Source organism: Lepus europaeus, chromosome 9 (genome assembly GCF_033115175.1).
Source record: "Lepus europaeus isolate LE1 chromosome 9, mLepTim1.pri, whole genome shotgun sequence".
In the NCBI taxonomy this organism is placed as follows: domain Eukaryota; kingdom Metazoa; phylum Chordata; class Mammalia; order Lagomorpha; family Leporidae; genus Lepus; species Lepus europaeus.
The window spans coordinates 20,376,320-20,399,192 of record NC_084835.1 but is presented as its reverse complement, the minus strand read 5'-3'; the positions used below and the strand labels follow the sequence as shown (position 1 = coordinate 20,399,192).

The 22,873-nt window shown below is 57.2% G+C and overlaps 1 protein-coding gene across 5 annotated transcripts in view; it reads left to right on the top strand.

Annotated features, from left to right (window-relative positions):
• Positions 1-22,873, top strand: part of LOC133766874 (kinesin-like protein KIF9) — a 46,214-nt gene that overhangs the window by 21,699 nt on the left and 1,642 nt on the right. For all 5 annotated transcript variants that reach the window (XM_062200685.1, XM_062200681.1, XM_062200683.1 and 2 more), the window contains 15 exons: positions 2,695-2,778; positions 3,163-3,255; positions 3,905-4,052; positions 4,870-4,934; positions 6,437-6,514; positions 9,917-9,985; positions 10,430-10,534; positions 13,084-13,139; positions 13,763-13,853; positions 14,652-14,785; positions 15,921-16,100; positions 17,886-18,100; positions 21,560-21,742; positions 21,941-22,056; positions 22,317-22,367. In XM_062200685.1, coding sequence (XP_062056669.1) covers positions 2,695-2,778; positions 3,163-3,255; positions 3,905-4,052; positions 4,870-4,934; positions 6,437-6,514; positions 9,917-9,985; positions 10,430-10,534; positions 13,084-13,139; positions 13,763-13,853; positions 14,652-14,785; positions 15,921-16,100; positions 17,886-18,100; positions 21,560-21,742; positions 21,941-22,056; positions 22,317-22,367 — 1,668 coding nt within the window. The remainder of the gene's footprint in view (positions 1-2,694; positions 2,779-3,162; positions 3,256-3,904; positions 4,053-4,869; positions 4,935-6,436; positions 6,515-9,916; positions 9,986-10,429; positions 10,535-13,083; positions 13,140-13,762; positions 13,854-14,651; positions 14,786-15,920; positions 16,101-17,885; positions 18,101-21,559; positions 21,743-21,940; positions 22,057-22,316; positions 22,368-22,873) is intronic.

Genomic DNA, 22,873 nt, shown 5'->3' with positions numbered 1-22,873 from the left:
TGTGGGGGTGTGGGGGGGTGTGGGGGGGTGGGTGTGGGGGGGTGTGTGGGTGAGGGGGAGTCTCCTGTGTGATTGCTCACCTTGGGCTAGCCCTGGGCTTTGACTGTTCCTTCCCTCAGCCAGTGACGCTGACATGAAAGCCCAGGCTTGGTGCCCTGGGTCTGTTTTTACTTGTGTGGGTTCAGGATCCTCCCAGCATTGAGCCTGGCAGCTTTCTGCTAGCTTGTCAGCTCCTCAGCATTTTAAGGTGATTTTAAGAATATCTTATCGAGCAATTTATTTATTTGAACAAGAGGGCTTGTCACGTAATGTAGCCCATTACAGGAGACAGAACATATTTTCATTTGAAAGCTTGTGTTTTGGGATCAGTGCTGTGGTGCAGAGGCTAAGCCACCGCCTCTAATGCTGGCATCCCATATGGGCACTGATTCTAGTTCTGGCTGCTCCACTTCTTTTTTTAAAGATTTATTTATTTTATTTGAAAGTCAGAGTTACACAGAGAGAGAAGATGAGGCAGAGAGAGACAGCGAGGTCTTCCATCCACTGGTTCACTTCCTAATTGGTTGCAACAGCTGGAGCTATGCCAATCCAAAGCCAGGAGCTTCTTCTGGGTCTCCCATGCGGGTGCAGGGGCCCAAGGGCATGGGCCATCTTCCACTGCTTTCCCAGGCCAAGCAGAGAGCTGGATTGGAAGTGGAGCAGCTGGGACTAGAACCGTCACCCATATGGGATGCCAGCACTGCAGGCAGCAGCCTTACCCACTACGCCACAGCACCAGCCTCTCCACTTCTAATCCAGCTTCCTGCTATGTGCCTGGGAAAGCAGCAGAAGATGCCCCAAATGCTTGGTCCCCTTCACCCACATGGGAGACATAGAAGAAGCTCCTGGCTCCTGGCTTCAGTCTGGGCCTGCCTGGCCGTTGCTACCAGCTGGGGAGTGAAGCAACAGATGGAAAATTCTCTCTGTCTCTCCCTCTTTCTCTCTCTGTAACTCAAATAAATAAATCTTTTAAAGGAAGAAAGTGTTTCTGAGCATAGAGGAGTTGCTTGTTCTCATCACTTAGCAGGTGTCATTTCTCTGTCTTCCACTTCCATTGTTTTTTTGAGAAGCCAGTTCTCTGTGAGTGATTGCTCTTTTCTCTCTGGACACATTTAGATCTTTTGTTAAATGTTATTTATTCATTTTTATTTATTTGAAAGCTAGAGCAACAGGGGGAGAGAAAGAAAGCAAGTTTCCCTCTGTTGGTTCATGCCCCAGATGCCCACAAGAGCCAAGACTAGGCCAGGCTCAAACAAGGAGGCAGGAAGTCTGACTGGGTTTCCCACATGGGTGGCAGGGACCCAAGCACTTGAACCATTGCTCACTGCCTCCTGGGTACAATAGCAGGAGGCTAGATTGGAAGTGGAGCCACCGGGGTTCAAGCCCCAGCACCCATATGGGATGCCAGCATTGCAGGCAGTGGCACAGACACCCTGTGCCGCAACGCTGGTCCCTCTCCTGGAATTCCGATTACACGTACTTCTGTCTTCTCCCTCTGTTCTCCATGTCTTAACCCTTCTTTCAGATTGACTTCCCAGTTTCCCATTTCTCTGTTCAGCAGAACAGTCTCTAATCTCTTTAGATGCAAGTCTATTTTTTCAGAAGTCCTATTTTGTGTTTAATAATCGTTTGCTAGAATTTTACTCATTTCTCATGTTTTGATTTTGTTTCTTTTTTTTTTAAGATTCATTTTTATTTATTTAAAAGATAGAGTTAGATAGAGAGAGAAGGAAAGACAGAAAGAGAGGTCTTTTGTCCACTGGTTCACTCCCCAAATGGCCTCAACAGCCAGGGCTGGGCCAGACGGAAGCCAGGAGCCAGGAGCTTATTCTGGGTCTCCACATGAGTACAAGAGCCCAAAGACTTGGGCCATCTTTTGCTGCTTCCTCCTGGGTGCAATAGCAGGGAGCTGGATTGGAAGTGGAATAGCCAGGACTCAAACTAGTACCCCCGAGGGATGCTGGTCTCACAGGCAGTGGCTTTTACCTGCTGTGCCACAACACCAGCCCCATCATTCTTACTTTAAACATATTAAACATACTCATAATCTTTCTCTAATGATTCCACTTTCTTACCATTTTGAGGGCCCGTTCTCAGGCATTCTTTTCTTGCTGAGGGTGCCTTGTTTCCAGGAGTTTACTGGCTGAATTACGTGCTGTACTTCCTTCAGGCTTTATCAGTAGGGATACTTTGAGGCCTGTGCTGAGAATGTAGTGCTTTCAATAGGACTTGCTTGTCTGTCAGGAGCCTAGAGGATGTTACGCATCCAGGACCTCTCTATTTTTTTTAAAGATGTATTTATTTATTTGAAAGGTAGAGTTACAAAGAGGGAGAGACGGAGATCTTCCATCCTCTGGTTCACTCCCCAGGTGGCCTCAACAGTTGGTGGGACTTGAACCTGCACCCACTTGGGATGCTGGAGTCGCAGGGGGTGGCTTAACCCACTCACCACAATGCCAGTCCCCCTCTCTGTTTTCAAACTGTTTGTTTTCATTTACTTGAAAGGCAAGCCTTCCTCGTCATTTTGTAACAGAAGCCCCGCTGCTGGCAGGGATATGAGATCCCTGGTGTAGCTATGAATATCTTTGAAAAATGCCCCACACGCCTTGTCGTTTGACTTTTCAAACTGTTACCCACATTTCCCTTCCTCTGCAGGGAGAGACCAACAGGATGATAGCCTCACACACGATGAACAAAAACTCGTCCAGGTCGCACTGCATCTTCACCATCTACGTGGAGGTAGGCGTGAGCTCTTTGACCAGACTGGCAGATGTAGCTGATTCCCCAGGGAACTGCGCATCAGCAGCTTCTCCTTTTCTGTGCTTATTTATTTTATTTATTTGAAAGGCAGAAAGACAGATAAACCAAGTCTTCTATCCACTGGGTCATTCTCCAAATACCCACACAGCCAGGAGCCCAGAGCTCCATCCGGGTCTCCCACAGGGTGGGCAGGTATGCACGTAGCTGAGCCTCCCAGGGTGGGCACTGGCAGGAGGCTGGGATCAGGAGTGCAGCCAGAACTCGAACCCAGGCCCTGCACCACGGGGTGTGGACCTCGCAAATTACATCGTAACTGCCAGCCACTTGCCCTGACCGTCTAACTTTTCTTTGCATGTGCTGTAGGCTCGCTCTTGGACTTTATCCGATGAAAAGTATATCACTTCCAAAATTAACCTGGTGGATCTGGCAGGCTCCGAGAGGCTGGGCAAGTCTGGGGTAAGTGAGGGGAGCCGAGGGTTCCTTCCCAGCGAGCCCTGGGACTGTTTCCCGCCTAGTGCCCGTAGTGCCTGCACACGCGGGCTGCCCCTCCTTGGGTGTTAGCACAGTCCTGAGCGAGGCTGCGTGGAGCACGTGGGCTTGCTGGAGGAACAGAATCTGCAAGGGCGCAGCGGCTGCCACACAGCGGCAGGGCCCACCTCACTGGATTTTTGCCGATGTTTAAGTGAGATGCCGCCGCCTAAATTCTCAGCGAGCACTCAGTGAGTGCCCAGTGGGTGCTCCGTCCTCGTGAGTGTGTCTCCTTCTTCAAGTCTTGTGAGCGCTACATTTCAGATTCCTGTACTCACACGCGAAGCCTCAGGAGTGCTCAGGTGGGCCCTGGTGTGCCCGTCCATACCAAAGTGTCAGCCTGGGTGTTCGCAGGATGATCAATCAAGTACCTGCCGCAGCCTGCCGGGGCTATGGCTCCCCGAGCTTTCCTCCGAGTGTTAGCAAGCCCGTGTTTGCACGCCTCGGCATGCAGTCCCCCTGATGCACAGGGCAGACCCTGGGTCTGGGAGGGAGGCCGGGGCTGCCCCCAGCCCTGCTGCGTCGGTCCGAGCAGGAGAGCGGTTTGGAGTGAGCGGAGCCGGCCTTTGGTTTCCAGTCGGATGGCCGCGTTCTGAAGGAAGCCACCTACATCAACAAGTCCCTGTCCTTCCTGGAGCAGGCCATCATCGCCCTGGGCAACCAGAGGCGAGACCACATCCCCTTCCGGCAGTGCAAGCTCACCCACGCCCTGAAGGACTCGCTAGGTGAGGGTGTGGCTGGGGCCGGGGAGGGGCAGGCCCGGCACATCTCCCCTGGGGTCCACAGGACCACCCCCTCCCAGTGCTGCAGACTCACCTGCAGCCACTCCCGGAGAGGCAGAAGCCAGCCCAGGGCCCTCTTCTCACACCCGGGTTGCGCAGTGCTGGTTGCTTTCCCTCATCCCGAAACAGCGGGCAGAATCCCGCACAGCCTTGAAGGCCCAGCAGGAGGGCTTCTCCCATGCTGCCCACCCTCTGCGTCTTGTCATCCCTGTGTCCCAACCACACGGCCACTGGGGTCTGACTGTTGACAGAGTGTCCACTCCTGACTCTTCTTTCTCTTTTAGGGCCGTCTGGTGGCCCTGCCCCCATCCCCCTGTCCTCCCAGATTTCCACAGTTGGCTGTGTTCTTACCGACCCATCACAAAATACCGCCAACATGGGGCTTAAACAGCAGGTGTCTCCTAGTTCTAGAGGCTGGGAAGTGTAAGTTGGGGGCCTACAGGTCCCGTTCCTGGTGCAGGTCCTACTCCTGGCTGGCAGGTGGCTGCCTTCTCACTGTAGCCTCGTGTGGGCAGAGAGAGGCTCTGGTCTCTCTCTCCCTGTAAGAACACGGACCCTATCACTGGGGCCCGCCCTTGTGACCCCATCTACACCCCCTTAGTTCCCAAAGCCCCCACCCCCAATACCATCTCCCCGGGGAGTGGGGCCTCAATGTGTGGATTTTGTGGGGACATTCAGACCATAACTGACCCCACTAGCCCACGAGAGCCTGGCAGAAAAGCTGTGTGGCTCACGGCCCTCCGTGTCCCGCTCCCTGCAGGCGGAAACTGTAACATGGTCCTGGTGACGAACATCCACGGAGAAGCCGCCCACTTGGAAGAAACGGTGAGGTCACAGCAGCTGTGCCGGGATCCCTCCGGGGGCTGGGGCTGGCCTACGCGGGCTGGCTGGGAGGCACACCAGCCACAGGCACTGTCAGAGTTGGAGGGATCCAGGAAATGAGTCGGAGGCAGAGTCATGGAGGGGGCCCAGGGCCAGGGTGAGGAGCCCGAGCCCAGGCTGTGCGGGGTCAGTGAGCCAGGCAGGAGGCAGGAGGCAGGAGGCAGGCTTGGAGCAAGGGGCTGTGTAGGAGGTGGGAGGTAGGCAGGGATCATGTACCCCCTCCCCCTGGGGAGGTTGCCCCCGTGACCCGGGATGGAGAGGATGACTGGCTACTCATTCTTCCTGACACCTGGAGGACACCAGATGTCCAAGGCACGGTCATGGCCCATACCAGGAGACAGCTGTAGAGCACCTGCCACGTACAAGGTGGTACTGTGGGGGCAGCTCAGGAGACTTGAGTAGCACATGGTCTCGGGTCCCAGAGTCCCCAGCCCAGGAGAAGAGAGAGGGCCAGATGGAAATGACCTTCAGAGGAGGCTGGGCAGGGGCTGGGGAGGGCGTCCTGAAGGTGGGTGAGGAAGGGGCGAGAGGACTGGTGGTGGGGTGAGCAGAGGTGTTAACAAGGGACTGAAGGTGTGACCCTGCCAGAACAGCTGGCCGTCCCAGGGAGGGGCTGGGGAAGGAAAGGAAGGAAGGAAACACAGGGGCTGGATGGGCCGGGTGGCCGGAGCCATCGCAGGGTCTGAGGAGGGCAGAACTGTGGCCAGAGGCAGGCAGGACACAGCGGCCTGGGGAGGGCAGCTCAGGCCGGGGCTCCCCCTGCCTCGGAAGTGCCTTGTCCTGCAGAGACAGGCGAGGAGGGCGGTCCTGACACCGTCTGCTTCCCACGTGTGCTGGCTGGAGGCTCGGCCGTCTCCAGAGTGCCCTTCGGGGATCTGTGTCCTTCCCAGGGCCTGCAGGGCCTCCCGGCTCTGTGCCCAAGGACCGTGCCAGCCTCCAGGGCCCTGGGACTCAGGAGGCGGGGGAGGAAGGGCGGTGTGTGCCAGCTGACGCTTAGGGAGCCTCCTGGTCTTGGATCACAGCACAGCAGGAGCTGTGAGACACGTGAGCCTCTGGGCTGCCTTGTTTAGGAAGACGCCTGCCCTCAACCTCCATGTGTCTCCATTCCTTGGATGGTTTTCAGCTGGGCCTGGGAGAGCGCGTGGAACGTGGAAAGGCAGACGAGGGGCGGGGAGAGGAAAGGGCAGCTGGGCAGGGGAGCTCTGGAGCCAAGGCCCAGACGTGGGTAGTGGTCAGACTGGCATGAAGAACCAGACATTGTGTGTCCTTGTCAACACCCTGCTCTGCTCCCCGGGCGGCAGCACTGCCATGAGCCCTCCCGACCCTGCGGGGACGTGGACCCTAAAGGCATGAAGAACCTGGAGCGAGCGGGTAGGGAGCCCAAGGAGGTGTCCGCGGGGTCTCCCTGAAGCGGGTGCCGCGTGACGCCGCCTGCTCCTTTTCAGCTGTCCTCGCTGCGCTTTGCCAGCAGGATGAAGCTGGTCACCACGGAGCCCGCCATCAACGAGAAGTACGACGCTGAGGTAGGCGGGGCTGCCCGGTCCTCTGGAACGTCCCTGTCCTTGTACAGAAGGCACACCTGAGGCCGGCACGGCGCGTGCTCCGGCAGTCCCGGGTTCTGTGGTCTCCAAGCTCTCCGTACCCTGTGTGATGTGTCCTCCCTGAGCTCAGGGCAAGTCCCTGCCTGTGCGGACGTTGGGTCTGCAACCAAGGTCTTTGCTGCCTTGGCTGACCCCAGACAGCCACATCTCTGCTCAAGGTGAAATGTGTTCATGATCTTTCCCATCAGCACCCTGGCTTACAACCAGGAGGGTTTTTTTTTTTTTTTTTAAGATTTATTTATTTATTTGAAAGAGTTACAGAGAAAGGTGGAGAGATAGAGAAGGAGGGAGGGAGGGGCGATCTTCCATCCTCTTGTGTATTCCCCATACAGCCTCAATGGCCAGGGCTGGGTCAGGCTGAAGCCAGGAGTTTTATCTGGGTCTCCCTAGTGAGTGGCAGGGGCCCAAGCACTTGCACCATCTTCTGCTGCTTTTCCCGGGCCACTAGCAGAGAGCTAGATCAGTACCCATATGGGATGCAGGTGGAAGCTTTACTGGCTACATCGGCCCCTATAACCATGAGTTCTCAAGGGAGCTGAGGAGTGCTTTGCTAGACTGCCGCCGGTATTCCCAGGTCATTTCCACGCCACCTTTAAGGTGGACGCCTATTCTCAAGGGGCTAGATCGCTTCTGCAGATTTTTCCTGGTGGGTGGGGCTGGCAGCTCGTAGGAGACGGTTCCTCCAACCTGCCTCTGCCACCAGCTGTCGGTGGTGAAGCTGCTCAGAGTCTGGGCCTGGGGGTCTTCCTCTGGACCCTCCCCTCAGTCTGTGAAGTGGGCGTGGTGGGACCCACTGTGTCTTGAGAAAACACAGTTGCAGGAAAGTCTCTTTGCCTTGTCCTCAGTACATCTATGACGAAAACACCTGCCCAGCAGGGAGCTCCAGTGAGTCGGGGCTGTTTCCAAGGGGTTTTCCCATCCCCAGAGCGCTCCTGGTTTCATAAAGCCGTCTCCAGCCAGGAGGGGCTGCCGGCCTGCTCCGTGGGCTCTGCAGCTCCAGCCCCGTGCTTCCAGGCAGCCACTGTGCAGCCGGGAGAAGACGGCAGGTAGAGGCCATTACATGTGCCAGGCATTGGGAAGAAGTGGCTCCCACACTCTCAGGGCAGGACTGGGAGGCTGGTGGTCCTTTCCCCCTGTTGCTTTCTGACTGGCCCAGCCGTCTAAGTCCGGCTCACCTGTGCTCCACTGGGCACAGCCACCCACCTGGGGCCCCCATAGCTCAGCCAGGGACACAGAATCTTCTAGAGATGGGAGAAGGAGGGGATTGGGATGGGTGGGGCCTGCCACCAGGCCCCTCCCCTTGACCCACACATAAAGGAGATTTTCTTGGGGGCTCTCCAGAGGAGTAGAGCCAGGATTTGGACCCTAGTCAGGTGCCTGGGGTCCCAGGATGTGTGCCGGGATTTACAGAACCACTAGGATGCCAGGGATCTGTCACCCTTGTACAAGAGGCCCCGTGGTGGCAGATGGGCCTCTGTGCCCAGATGACCTGGCAGGAGCAGGGTGGGGCGGTGATCACAGCCTTGCTCACTAGACCGGGATGCAGGTGTCAGGGGCAGCCCTGCTGTCCAGTGAGGGCGCTCAGCCTGGAGCCCCGTGTCCTCTTTCATGGGAGAAGCTGGGTTTCCATCAAGTGCAAAGCAGCTTAGTGGTTCTGCTTCCTAAACTGTGTCGCTCGCCTCCCGATGTCAGCTCCAGGGCGTGCTCACCACACCTGGGGCACGTGTTGGGCTTCCAGCCTCCTCAGGCAGGGCAGATAGAAAACAACAAACACAGTAACCAGGCAAGTTCTGGAGCGCCACTGCCCAGTTCAGCGATCACTCCTCCCATGCAGCTGCTTCAGTCCATCAGGCTTAGAGTTCTCTCCCTCAGTCACACTAGGCAGGTTGCAAGGCTCAACAGTTACCCAGCCGGCTGCCCCCTTCCCCACATTCAAATTAAAGATAACATGGTATTCCAAGTATTGACAGAGCATCTTGCCTTAGGTATTATGAGAATGATTGTAATCCCTTGTATTGGGTATTACAGGTAACCTAGAGGTGACCTAAAGTGCCCAGGAGGGTTGTGTAGGTGCCATGCAAACACTGCACCGTTTTACATAAGAGACTTGGGCATCCGTGGATTTTGGTATCTGCAGGGGTCCTGGAGGAGCCGATCCTCTGTGGACTGAGGGATGACAGCATGTGGCTTATGGCTGCATGTTGGACAGCACACACTTGCATCACTGGAACACTTCCATCAGTGCAGAAAGTTCTAGAAGACAGCACCGTGCTGGAGGGCATTAGAAGGTGATACACACTGTGGCTGGCACTGTGGCACAGTGGGGTTAAGCTGCCACCTGTGGCACCAGCATCTCATATGGGCACCAGTTCAAGTCCCGGCTCCTCTGCTTCCAATCCAGCTCCCTGCTAATGCGCCTGGGAAAGCAGTGGAAGATGGCCCAAGTGCTTGGACCCCTGCACTCACATGGGAGATGTGGATGAAACTCTTGGTTCCTGCAGCCATTTGGGGAGTGAACCAGCAAATGGAAGACTTCTCTCTCTGCCTCTGCCTCTGCCTCTCTGTAACTCTGCCTTTCCAATAAATAATTTTTTTTTAAAAGAAGGTGATACTTGCTAAGAAAAAGATGAGAGCAAGATTTTTAAAAAAGGTGCTGAGTGGGAAGGAGGGAGTTACACCTAACTTAGGAGCTTTTGAACAAACATTTTAGGAGGTTTGGGTGTGAGCCATGGGAGTGCCTGTGGCACAGGGAACCAGGGTGGGCAAGATGGGGGATGCCCCAGGCCGGTGGGAGAGGGGTGAGCTGGGGAGAGCAGTAGAAAAGAGGTGGAGGAGGCAGAACCCATGGAGGCCTCCTGCAGATGCCTATGGGGACGCCAAGGTCTGAGTGCAGAGCCGTGCGTGCTGCACTGTGGGCAGCCGTAAACGTCAGAGGGGACAGCCGGGGTGGTTCTGGGAACGGTGAGCTGTCTACACTGTCAGTGTGCACAGGCAGCCTCCTGGAGTCCACAGGCTGTCCGGAAGGAGCCACTGTCCTGGCAGACTGGGCAGAGTCTGGAGTCCTGGGAGTCAGGGTTCAGGGTAGCCCGGGGGCGAATGTTTCTCGTGTTCTCAGTCTCCCTGCTGGAAGAGGTCAAGGCCTAGGGGCTGCTGAGGCCCTCTCGGACCCTGCACCCACTCCAGCTGGGGAAGGAATGGCCCAGGAGCCGAGGGCACAGCCAGTGAGACACCAGCAATGTCGGGGCACTTGATGTGCAAGAGGCAGGTGGCCTCTCTGACGACCCTTCCCTTTATCCCCTGCCCCTTCCCCCCGTTTGCCGACAGCGAATGGTCAAGAACCTGGAGAAGGAGGTAGAACTGCTGAAGCAAGAGCTGGCCATCCACGACAGCCTGGTGAGATGCCCAGGGCAGGGGGACTGTATGATAGCGTGAGGTCCAGGCGGTGGCACAGCAGGGAGCCATGAGGACAGGGTGGGCTGGTGGTGGCCTGCCTGGGCTGATGTCCACTGTCCAGAGGGGCCTCAAGCCAGAGGCAGACTGCCCCCCACCACATGCCCCGCCTCACCCTGCAGAGTCTGCCGAGACAGGGCCGAAGGAGCAGAAGGTCTCATGTCCAGTGGCTTCCTTGCTTTGCTGGTTGTCTTCTGTGACTTCTGTGACCCAGGCTCTGGCCTGGGGTCAGGCCCTCTCCACCAGGACTGGATGGTGTGGATGGAGAAGGAACTGGGCCAGCTTAGGCCATGCCCAACCTCCCCACTGCAGCCCTCAGGCTCCTGTCGCTCCTGCCTGGGCTCAGGTCCTTGTTGCTTATCGACTTGTTCTTCATCCTGGTTCAAGGCCAACCGCACCCTCGTGACCTACGACCCCATGAATGAACTCCAGATCGCTGAGATCAACACCCAGGTGCGGAGGTACCTGGAGGGGACACTGGATGAGATCGATGTAAGGAGCCCCTCTGTGGGACCACCACACTCAGCCGGCCTGGGCCCCCCTGTCCTGGGCACTCTTCCCGTGTGTACACAGAGGGTGGAGGGCAATGCCGGACCCCTGGGGACAGGGCCCTCAGCCTACCACAGCCTCTCTTCCATGGTAGGGGTTACAAGGCGGTGGGGCTGGACAGAGAGACCAGCAGCGTTGAACACAGGCGGCACAGGAGGTGGTCAGTGTCCGGGGCTCAAGCATGGGCCCTGGAGCCAGGCTACCCAGAGTCACTCCCACCTCAACTCCTCACTGAGCAAGCAAGGCGCCCACCTCGTGCCCCGCAGCAGACTCAGCCATGCATGGGGAGTGACAGCGAGCAGGGGTTCCTGGGCTGCTGTGCCTGGCAGCCCGGAGCTGCGGAAGGGTGGCGGCAGCCCTGGCTGTCTACGGGCCCGTGCTGGGGAGGGCCGAGGAGGAGGAAGGACGCTCCGGGAAAGAGCATCCTGATTTTGCAGCGCAGGCCACGTGGGCTGCCACTGTGGGCAGCTGCACGAGGCGGGCCTGGGACCCCTGGGGGTGGGCTCTTCTGGCCTGGCCGGCGGGATGGGGGTAGGGCCAAGAGGGAGGCTGATGGCCTTGCTCCATTCACAGTTGTGTGCGGGTCCATGTCCACACAGAAATGAGCTCCGTGTGAAGATGGCGGGCTGAAGGGGAAGCAGGAGATGGATTTTGTCTGAAACCTTTTTCTCAGAAAGGATGGGGACAGAGGAGGCATTTGGTGCAGTGGTGAAGATGCTGCTTGGAATGCCTGCATCCCATCTCAGAGCGCCTGGGTTCCAGCTTCCTGGGAGGCAGCGGGCGATGGCTCAGCGCTTGAGTACTCTAGTCCCTTCCACCCATGTGGGAGACCCAGATTGAGTTCTGGGCTCCTGGCTTTAGTTTGGTACAGCCACAGCTGGTGTGGGCATTTGGGGAGTGAACCAACAGATGGAAGATCTCTCTCTGACTCGGTCTCTCTTTTTCACTGTCCCTCTGCCTTTCAAAGAATAAACAAGTATGTATTTTCTTTTTTCATTTATTTGACAGATAGAGTTAGGCAGTGAGAGAGAGAGAGAAAGGTCTTCCTTCCTTTGGTTCACTCCCCAAATGACCACTACAGCCGACGTTGCACTGATCCAAAGCCAGGAGCCAGGTGCTTCCTCCTGGTCTCCCATGCGGGTGCAGGCGCCCAAGCACTTGGGCCATCCTCCACTGCCTTCCCGGGCCACAGCAGAGAGCTGGACTGGAAGAGGAGCAACCAGGACTAGAACCCAGTGCCATATGGGATGCCAGCACCGCAGGCAGAGGATTAACCAAGTGAGGCACAGCGCCAGCCCCACAAGTGTGTATTTTTTAAAAAGAATAGTATTGGGGCCGGCGCTGCGACTCATTAGGCTAATCCTCCGCCTGCGGCGCCAGCACCCCAGGTTCTGGTCCCGGTGCTAATCCTACCCGCATCCCATGTCAACATGGCGGGGTTCAGTTTCCGGCTCCAGCTCCTCACTGTAGCTCTCTGCTAATGTGGATTCTGGGAGGCAGCAGTGATGGCTGAAGTGATTGGGTCCCAGCCACCCACATGGAAGACCTGGATGGAGTTCCTGACTGCGGGCTTCAGTCCTGATCCAGCCCTGGCCTTTGCAGGCATTTGAGAAGGGAATGCGCTGATGGAATCAATCAATCAATCTCTCCCCTCTCCCCTCTCCCCTCTCCCCTCTCCCCTCTCCCCTCTCCCCTCTCCCCTCTCCCCTCTCCCCTCTCCCCTCTCCCCTCTCCCCTCTCCCCTTCCCCGCCTCTCTGCCTCTCAAATATTTGAAACTTAAGACTTCAAAAAGTTTGTGGAGAAGATATTTAGCCTAGCAGTTAAGACACCCACGGCCCACGTTAGAATGCCTGGGTTTGATGCCCAACTCCTGCTAATTTCAGCTTTCTGCTAACACAGCAGTGTTGGTGCAAGCCACTGGGTTCTTCCCACCCACGTGGGAAACGGGGGCTGAGTTCCCAGCTCCTGTCCTTGGCTCCCTGGCCCAGCCTTGATTTGTTGCAGTCATTTGGGCAGTGAGCAAACAGATGGGAGCTCATTCTGTCTGTCTCTGCCTATCTTAGAAATATTTTTAAAGTTCATGGAACATTAAAATTAAAAGTTTATTTTGGCACAATTTAAATTCATGCCGTTTTTTCATTTTCAATGAATTTTTTAAAAATTTATTTCATTTTATTTGAAAAGCAGCAGACGGAGCTCTTCCATCTACTGGTTCATTCCCCAAATACCCACAATAGCCAGGGCTGGGCTGGGCCGGAGCCAGAAACTCGGAACTCAATTCAGACCTCGATTCAGGTCTTCTGCACTGGCAGGGACCCAAGCACTTGGCCTGCGGCCCACTGCCTCTCAGGGTGTGTGGTAGCAGGAAGCTGGAGTCAGGACTGGCACCCAGGCTCTCTGGCATGGGGTCAGGGGCCTGCTGTCTCTGCTGACACAGACGCAGCCTGTCCCCGGCGCCCAGGGTCTGACGGCCGCCCCGCTCCCTCCCCAGATCATCAACCTCAGACAGATCCAGGAGGTCTTCAACCAGTTCCGGGTGGTCCTGAGGTGAGGGTCCCTGCACTCCCCCCCACCCCATGCCACGCTGCCCTTCTCTTTGCCCGTGGTCTGGGTTCTTAGCTCCGAGAGCTCCCCTTCTCGCTAGAGTAAGAGCAGAGTCCTGGGGCCGGGTGGGGGCGGGGGCCCTGGTGGAGGTTTCCTGAGTTTGTTGATTGGACAGGAGGTGTTCGTGGAGCACCAGCCCTGCGTGTGCCCTTGGCCTCAGGGGGCACTGGGGACTTATTTAGGCATAGACACACTCACAACCTGAGAGCATAGGCTGGGGTGTGGAAGGGGAGCAAGGAGAGTCACAGAGGGGGTCATGTGGTTGCCGGGGGCCTGTTAGAGATGGAACCATGGCCAGGGCACGTGGTCCCAAGTCAGGCTTATAGCCCTTGTCACATGTCATCTTGGAGCAGGTGCAGCTGATGTGTACAGGGCCGGGCAGTGGGTGTGTGGGTTGGGGTGGGTGAGAGCCCTCTCGTTGGTTCTCGTTGGTCTGGTTCATGATGAGGGTGTGGCTCCATCACAAGCAGCCTCGCCTGAACGACTCCTAACGCCAGGACATGGTTCCTGCCCCAGCGGGTTCTGCACGGCCCCCAGAACAAGGTGTTCTCTCACTGTCTCCCCAGCCAACAGGAGCAGGAGGTAGAGTCTGCTCTGCGCAGAAAGTTCACCCTGACCGATAAGAGCGACATTACGAGCATCTCCACCAACCAGAAGGTGAGCACAGTTGCCCTCTGCCCCTCAGAGTGTGCATCCCCAGGCCTCTGCCAAGGCAGCCGCACCGTACATTAACCAGAGCAAGGATTGTGCAGAGAAAGGTAACAGCAGGTTGAGCGTGGGTCACTGTGCAAGAGTAAGCTTCTTTTGAATTGAAAAAGATTTTCATAAAGTGCAGACCAGCTCCTGGAGCTCGATTGGCACCAAGCTTTAACATCTTCAGTGTCTGGGGCTGGCGCTGTGGCATAGAGGGTAAAGCCACTGCCTGTAGTGCCGGCATCCCATATGAGCGCTGGTTCAAGTCCCGGCTGCTCCAATTCTGATCCAGCTCTCTGCTATGGCCTGGGAAAGCAGGGGAAGATGGCCCAAGTCCTTGGGCCCCTTCACCCACATGGGAGACCTGGAAGAAGCTCCCAACTCCTGGCTTTAGATCAGTCTAGCTCCAGCTGTTGTGGCCATCTGGGGAATGAACCAGCAGATGGAAGACCTCTCTCTCTGTCTCTGTCTCTGTCTCTGTCTCTCTCTCTCTGCCTCTCTGTAACTCTGCCTTTCAAATAAATAAATAAATCTTTAAAAAAAAAAAAAAAAAAAAAAGATCCTCAGTGTGGAAGGAGGCACCAGAGCTGTGAGGGGGTTGATCTGAGACAGCTCTGCTGGGGACATCCTGAAGCTGCGTTGCTGCAGCCAAATCTTGGTGTGTGGGGTAGCCGTGCCCACCCTGAGCCATGGGCCATTCACACCTGGCTCCTCCAAACCCTTCATCTAACCCATGTCCCTCCAGCTGGTCCCTCTATCCAGCCAGGGCCCGGCGATGCTGACGGCCACCTGGTAGGCGAGCTCGATGGAGAAGGCTTCGGACTTGGGATCGCGCCTCTCTCTGCCAAACCCGGAAAGAGATCCAAGTACAAGAAGATGTTAAAAGCCCAGCCCAAGTGAGTGAGCTCACTGCTGTCCTGCTCAGCACCTGGCTCTCCTTTGTGCATGAGAGGGAGGTCATGGCCATCCCCTACCCCACCCCGCCAGTGTCCCAGCCTCTGAGTGGTCACAGTGGATGTCACTGTTGCCAATAGGGCCAGCTCTGCAGAGCCCAGGCCGGGGCTAGTTTGGAACCATGTGGTCTGCTCGCTTCACCACGGTCCTGTGCTGACTGTCGGGTCAGCACCCCAGCTCACTTTCAGGCAGGACTTGTTTGTGCAAGGTGGCCCGCTCTCTGAGCCCACCCTCCCTGGGAGCTGCTGTGAGCAGGAGACAGAGCACAGGTGACGTCCACACTCACCTCCCTGCTCTGCGCTTCTTGCCTCCAAGGGTTTGCCTTGCACGGGCACAGGAGCCTCTGTGCTTCCATTGCCACAGGGAGCATATGAGGAGAACAAGTGAGTGAAGGCAGCCCCCGCCCGTGGCCACAGCTGAGTGTAGAAAACTCTTACACAGGGCAGGAGTCAGGGCACGCGGCTGACCCTGGCTGCCTCCAGCCTCAGTCACCTCCCAGCCCTGTCCTCCAGGCCACTGGGCGATCAGTGCAGTGACAGAGAGGCTGAGGCCTGGTGCCCCGAGCCATACCTGTTGCAAGTTGGAGAAAGGTGAAGCAGAGGGCAGAGGCAGGGGCGTCCTGCTGCCTGTTCAGTCCTGCTCAGGGAAGACACACTGAGCACCCTCACTCGGGGAGGGAGGACAGCTGCTGTCCTGGGAGCTGGGAGGGGGCACAGGGCGTGGGGCAGCACACAGGTGCCACCCCGGATAGGGCTTCCGGGGATGCCTGTGTGCCTAACCCTCTGGAGAGCCTGGGCTCGCCCTCAGGTCCTTGTGCCTTTAAGCCATGGGGACCGTACCTGTTCTTAGCAGGTGACTGCTGTTGTGACTGCTGAGGCCTCCTTGTTGTGATGAGATGGAGGGAAAAGCTCTCCTCCAGCCTGCACAGCCCCCTGACCCAGATCTACGATCAAGATAGAGTAGCTGAGGGGGATGGGCACCCGTGTAGTGAGGGCTGAGAGAGGCGGCTCACCCTGCAGTGTCTGGGACCCCTCGCTGCCCATCCCTGAGCCCTGGGCCTTTCTTCCCTCCTCCCAGGACCTCAGCAAGAAAGAAAGGTGCCAGCAACTCCGTGAGTGGCAGGGACCTGGATATTTCCACCTCCAAGACCCAGCTGGTCCCAGGCGATGGCAAAGACATGCTTCTGCGGGACCAGGAAACCCCCAGCATGGAGCAGCTTCCCTCCGACTCCCCAAAGGAGGAGTCACGCCCCCTCAGGTAACCGCCTGACGTGAGCTCCTACGCCGGATCAGCCCAGAGCAGAGTGCGGCCCTCTGTATGTGAAGAGTGGCTGTGGACAGAAGCCAAGTGCAGCAGAGGGGGATGGGCAGTTCTAAAGGAAGAAGCAGGAGGACCGGTGTGCACGCCTGTGACCCCGCCGCAGCAGCCATCCAGGCTCACCATCAGACACGGGAGCATCTCAGAACCTCCAACGGCAGTTACTGAAATAATTAAAGTGGGAGTCTTTGGCCAAAGTAACGCATTCCCAAAGGCATGAGAGCCCTCAAGGCCTGGAAGAGTGTGGCTCCTTCCCTCTCCTCCCACTGCTCAGTCCCCTCCGTGAGCAGTGAGAACGGGAAATCTTAGGAAACAGAAGGGTGGACAAGACTTACGCTAAAGATGTGCATCACGTCATTAATTCAGGGGCTGGTGTTGTGGCATAGTAGGTTGCGGCTCCGTCTCTGGCACCAGTGGTTCATGTCCCAGCTACTCCACTTTTTTTTTTCAAAGATTTATTTACTTATTTGAAAGTCAGAGTTACACAGAGAGAGAAGGAGAGGCAAAGAGAGAGGTCTTCCCTGCACTTGTTCACTCCTCAATTGGGCGAAACACCTGGGGCTGCGCCAGTCTGAAGCAGGAGCCAGTAGCTTCCTCAGGGTCTCCCACACAGATGCAGGGGCCCAAAGACTTGGGCCATCTTCTACTGCTTCCCCAGGCCATAGCAGAGAGCTGGATGGGAAGTGGAGCAGCCAGGACTTGAACCAATGCCCATATGGGATGCCTGCACTGCAGGCGGTGGCTTTACCTGCTGCAACACAGCGCTGGTGCTGAGACTTTGCTCCACTTCTTCTTCTTTTTTTAAAGATTTATTTATTTATTTGAAAGGCAGAGTTACAGAGAGAGAGAGAAGGAGAGGCAGAGAGAGAGAGAGAGAAGTCTTACATCTGTGGTTCACTCCCCAGTTGGCCGCAATGACCGGAGCTGGGCTGATCCGAAGCCAGGAGCCAGGAACTTCTTCCGGGTCTCCCATGTGGGTGCAGGAGCCCAAGCACTTGGGCCATCTTCCCCTGCTTTCCCAGGCCATAGCAGAGAGCTGGATTGGAAATGGAGCAGCCGGTACCCGAACCGGCACCCATGTGGGATGCCAGCACTGCAGGTGGCGGCTTTACCTGCTGTGCCACAGTGCCGGCCCCTGTGCTCCATCAGTTACTTCTCTGGCCTTGACTCACTCAGGGGTACCAGGTCCCGTGCAGAGTTTCTTCCCCAGCCCTCGGATATTCCCAAACATGAGGATAAAGTGAAGTTCGCAGAGTAAACACTCCTGCGCTGAACATCTTCTCCATTCCGCAGCTCCTCCGTTAACTTTCCCTGCCACATCCTGTGTCTGTCCCGGCATCTTCTTGTTTTGCTGCGTTTCAGAGCGAGTTGTATCATCACTCCACTTCCCCAGCATGTCACCTATGGCTCAGTAGCTGGCGTCCTCAGCAACAGGAGCAGGGGTGCAGACATAAAACCATGTGTGCTGCATGCGTCGGGCGTTGGAAAATGCATCAAATAAATTCACCGAAGTGGTGTTGCCAGGAGGGAGCGAGCGGCTTTTGCCTTGCTTCCTGTTTCTCATGCCCTACTTCCATCATTTCCTGCCCTGGACACAGGCCCTTGGGTGCCCAGTAACACAGTCATGAAGGAATGCGCCCTGCACAGCTCAGCTCCTGCCCACAGAAAGATCGAGGGCCTGGCGGCTCCAGTTCTCTCCCCCTTGGCTTCCCTCTGTGTCTCCAGACCCAGCACCCCGCCTTCCAAGGCCGTGGCCTTTGAGGAGTTTAAGAAAGAGCGAGGGAGTGTGATCAACCGCATCTTCAAGGAGAACAAATCGATCCTGAACGAGCGGAGCAGGAGAGCCAGCGAGCTCACACAGCGCATCAACGCCATCAAGCGGGAGATGGACGAGACCAAGGAGGCCCTCGATTTCCAGAAGTCGCTAGGGGAGAAGCAAGGTATATGGGGTGGGTAGGCGGCCGGGAGCTGTGGGTCTCGGGTCCTCCTGCTCCAAGTGGGCAGCCCTGGATCCTAGAGGACCGAGATGGCAGGGGTCAGCAGGTGTGCAGCCTTCTTCCCAGGGTTCTGTCACTCAGCTCCAGTCAGCCCCCTGGGGGCCTCAGTGTCCCCTCCTTTCAGCCAGCCTCTACCTGGGTCCCTGTGACAGCCTATTCTCTGACCTGGGTGCTAAGCCTCCCACCCAACATGTGCTGCTGTCCATGCAGAACCAGGGCCTTGGTCCTGCAGAGGCGTCCCCAGGAGAAGGGAAGCTGGTGACCCGTATGAGGTCCCTGGGTCCTGCTGTGGTCTCCTCACTGCCCAGGGTGGTCAGGTTGGGATGGGGGTGCTAGGAGGGACCATGGGAAATCAAGGCGGGAAATGAGAATGTGTATACCAGGAGGCCCAGGGGCTCACTCTTGGTCAGGCCAGGCCCCATGCTAACGCCCTGACACCTGCGCAGCCTTGGTGGTCTCGTCTCCCATGTCAGATGGATGGAGGGGCCCCAGACTTATAGAGCTGGGGCGCCTGTGTGGAGAGGATGCTCACCTGGTTACTCAGACCTGTGTGCAGAGGGTTCACCTGCGAGAGCCGGTCAGGGCCAGATGCCAAACCCGAAGGAGATAGGCCCCGGGCCCAGCGGCCATACCAATCCTGAGGCAGGATGAGGCCACGCTGCTACTTCTGTCCCTGGCTCGGTCTCACTGTCCCAGACGGGGCCCCTGGAGACTGCTAGGCTGCCCTCGCGGACTCCTGTCCCTGTCGCTCGTGAGTGGTGGGGGAGTCCCTTGGTCTGTTCCTGCAGGTGGGCTGGCTCCTGTCCCTCCTGGAGTGTTTTCCTCACTTAGTTCTCAGAGGGCAGCTTTATCCAGATTCCTGGGACCATCCTGCCTGTATGCGACTGTGACATGTTCTTCAGGGAAAGCAGAGGAGGCAGTAACGGGGGCTGCAGGCACCACCGCCCTCACCCAGAGCCTGCAGAGAGGGGACACGGTGACGGTCTCACCGCAGCAACGAGCACGTCTTGGTCCTCCTGCCCACACTTCCTTGAACACGTACATATGACATATGATTACATATGATTACATATTTATATACTCGTGGGATTCTGGCGGATCATGTACTTCTTTTTTATTTATTTATTTTTTTGACAGGCAGAGTGGATAGTGAGAGAGACAGAGAGAAAGGTCTTCCTTTTTGCTGTTGGTTCATCCTCCAATGGCCACTGCGGCCGGCGCACCGCGCTGATCCAAAGCCAGGAGCCAGGTGCTTCTCCTGGTCTCCCATGCGGGTGCAGGGCCCAAGGACCTGATCCATCCTCCACTATCTTCCTGGGCCACAGCAGAGAGCTGGCCTGGAAGAGGGGCAACCGGGATAGAATCCGGTGCCCCGACCGGGACTAGAACCCGGTGTGCCAGCGCCGCAGGCAGAGGATTAGCCTGTTGAGCCACAGCGCCGGCCGGATCATGTGCTTCTAAAACATTTTCAGCGGATGAGATGAAGAAGAAATACCTTTTTTTAAACATTTAAATTTTGTCTGTGTCCAAAGAACACAGTTTTGCTCTTTCTCCCTCAAAACAGTTGTTTTCCCTCTCGTTATTTATTTTATTTTTTTAAGATTTCATTTGTTTACTTGAAAGAGTTACAGAGAAGCAGAGGCAGAGAGAGAGAGAGAGAGAGAGAGGGAGGGAGAAAAAGAAGAGAGAGAGGTCTTCCATTCACTGGTTCACTCCCATGATGGCCGCAGTGGCCGGAGCTGTGCCGATCTGAAACCAGGAGCCAGGAGCTTCTTCCAGGTCTTCCCATATGGGTACAGGGGCCCAAGCACTTGGCCCATCTTCTACTGCTTTCCCAGGCCATAGCTGAGAGCTGGATAGGAAGTGGAGCAGCCGGGACTCGAACTGGCGCCCATATGGGATGCTGGCACTGCAGGCAGCGGCTTTACCTGCTACGCCACAGCGCCGGCCCCATCCTACTGGTTATTAAAATGCCAAATTAAGCACCTTTCTGTTGAGGACATAGGTCAGGTACCTGCAGGACACCTTATGATTGACAGCACATGTCAGCCATGCAAGATCAGCATTTGGCAGTATTCATCGCCTGTGAAGAAAAATGCAGAAGCCTCTCTGGGTTTAGTTCTTTCAAGCTTTTCCTTTGCAGATCATCCGTGAGGCCCTGGGCAGCACAAAGGGGCCACAGCCACGCCCCCCTCCACAGAGCGCTACAGAGACGTCTGTGAGGGGCCTTGCTCAGGGGCTGGCTCTTCAGCGCAGCGGCTCCAGCCGCTGCCGGGGAAGCTGGCATCCCGGCATCCCATACGACAGCGCTGGGCTAGCTGCCTGCTTCCCACCCAGCTCCCTGCTAATGCGCCTGGGAAGGCGGCGGACAAAGGCCCAAGTCCTTGGGGCCCTGCACCCACATGGGAGACCCGGATAGCTCCTGTCTCCTGGCTTCAGCCTGGCCCAGACGCTGCTGTTGTGGCCATCTGGGGAATGATACAGCAGATGAAAGATTGTCATTCTCTCTCTCTCATTCACTCACTCACTCACTCACTCTGCCTTTCAAATAAATAGGCATATAAATCTGTAAAAACAGCAGGCAGCTCAGCGACGCCCCACAGCACGCAGGCTGCAGAAGCTCACTCCACGTTGAAACCGAGGTGGAGGGCGGGCCCTGAATCCCCCACCCACCCTGCTCAGATGCCAGATCCCAGAGCTGCAGTTGATGCTGGAGCCAGCCCTATGTCTTCCCAGGAAACATCCGTGGGAGCACCAGTGCTTTCCTGCAGTGGGCCCCAGGTCACAGGCAGAACGCGCTTGCCCCAGCCCAGGGTAGCGGGTGGAGACCAGGGAGTGGCTATGCAAACTGTATTCACGCTGGCAGACTCTGAGGGGCCCACACACAGCTCAGCCATAGCCTGACCTGATGCAGACATCTCCTCTCTAGCAGGAAGGGGGCTGGGGGACACTGAAGTCAGCAGAGACCACATGGAAGGTGGATTTACATCCTTGGTTATTACGAAGGAACCTCACCCAAGGGCCTCGTGGTGCCAGCCAGGGATGGCAGCTCGTGTGGGTAGCTGACAAAAAAAAACCACAGGTGTTTGCTGAGTATCTTTGGCCGATGGGATTCAGGTTCAGAATAAGCATGGCACCTGGGCTGTTTCTACACTTGCTTATGCCCAACATTTCTGTTTGCCCCAAAGTGCCAGCGTGGTCCCGCCGCAATGAGCTGCTGCTCCAGGCGAGGCAGCCTGGCTGGCCTGTGCCACACCTACTTCCCTACCACACCCCAGCCTGCCACCAGCCTTCTGTCCTCCTGATTGGCCAGCACTGGGCCTCCTTCTGGAAGGCCTTCCCTCCCGCACCCCTGCTGGCCACCCCTCCTCCCCCACCTCCTCCGGTCTCACCCCACTGCAGGCGAGTTCGAGTTCGAAGCCAAAGGCTTTGTGGTGGTGGACGAGGAGGAGTTCCAGCTGATCCTGAGGCTCAAAGACCTCAAGAAGCAGTACCGCGGCGAGTACAAGGACCTGCTCGACCTGCGGGCTGAGATCCAGTACTGCCAGCGCCTGGTGGACCAGTGTCGCCACCGCCTGCTCACGGGTGCGTCCGCTTCTCTTTGGCAGAGGCAGGGGCTGGGCAAGGGCTCCAGGTGTGTGGTTTGTAGAATGGCCAAGGCCAGGGCCAGGTGAGACCTTGGAGCGGGAAGCAGACAGGGGTCCCAGACCGGTGTACACTGCCTTCACCTGCATCTCAGGGCCCCCTCACGGCTCACAGTGCTGTCTCCCTACCTCCCTGCAGAATTTGACATCTGGTACAACGAGTCCTTTGTCATCCCCGAGGACGTGATGATGGCGCTGAAGCCGGGCAGCAGCATCCGGCAGGGCATGGCACCCTCCAGCAGGATCGCGTCTCTGGTGAGCAGCATGGGCAGCAGCGGGGCTGTGGGGGGAGCCCTCCCAGCCTCTGTCACGGCTGCCCAGGAAGGTACAGGTGTCTCCCCGGTTGTCCGGGGAGGGGGACGCAGTCAACACCCTGGCATCTCCGGGGTCTCCCAAGGATGCCGACAGTGAGGTTCTGTTGGTCGTGAAATGTCCCTGTGGGGGCCGCCCTGAGAGCCACTCTGGGGCGCTGCCAGGGTGGCTCCTGACCCTGTGTTGGGTGGATCCTCTCCCAGGAAGAAGATGAACAGGAAAAGTTCGCGCAGGTGCAGCAGACAGAGCAGAAGGTAACTCGCAGGATTCTCCAGCCGGGTGGGATCTCGGGACGTCAGCATCACGCCTGCTTCCTGCTTCAGAGAGGCGAGGGAGGGATGGGGCCAGCCTAGGCAGGTGCAGAGTCACCCACAGTCAGACGGGGACAGGGCTGGACCCAGAGGGGCCCCACAGACCACGGCCAGGCTTAGACATGGCTGATCAGTGCCAAGCCAGCCTGTGTGTGGATCACAGCCCCAGATGAGGCTCAGGGCGTCCTGGAGGCCACTGCCTGGTCGAGCAGGGCCTTGCCAACAGGGACTGCCCTGCACAGGTGCTAGGGGACAGAGGATCGCATGCAGCAAGGAAGAGCTGGCCATTCTGAGCCACAGATTGGCCTGGGACTCCCCTTCCTGAGCAGGCTGGCTGAGGGCAGAGGCTCTGCACTCGGCCAAGACCCAGCCTGGGGCCAGATCGCAGAGGTCCTGTGTGCTGCGCGACCCCCGGGCCCAGAGGTCATTCTCAGGCTGCAGGTGGTGAA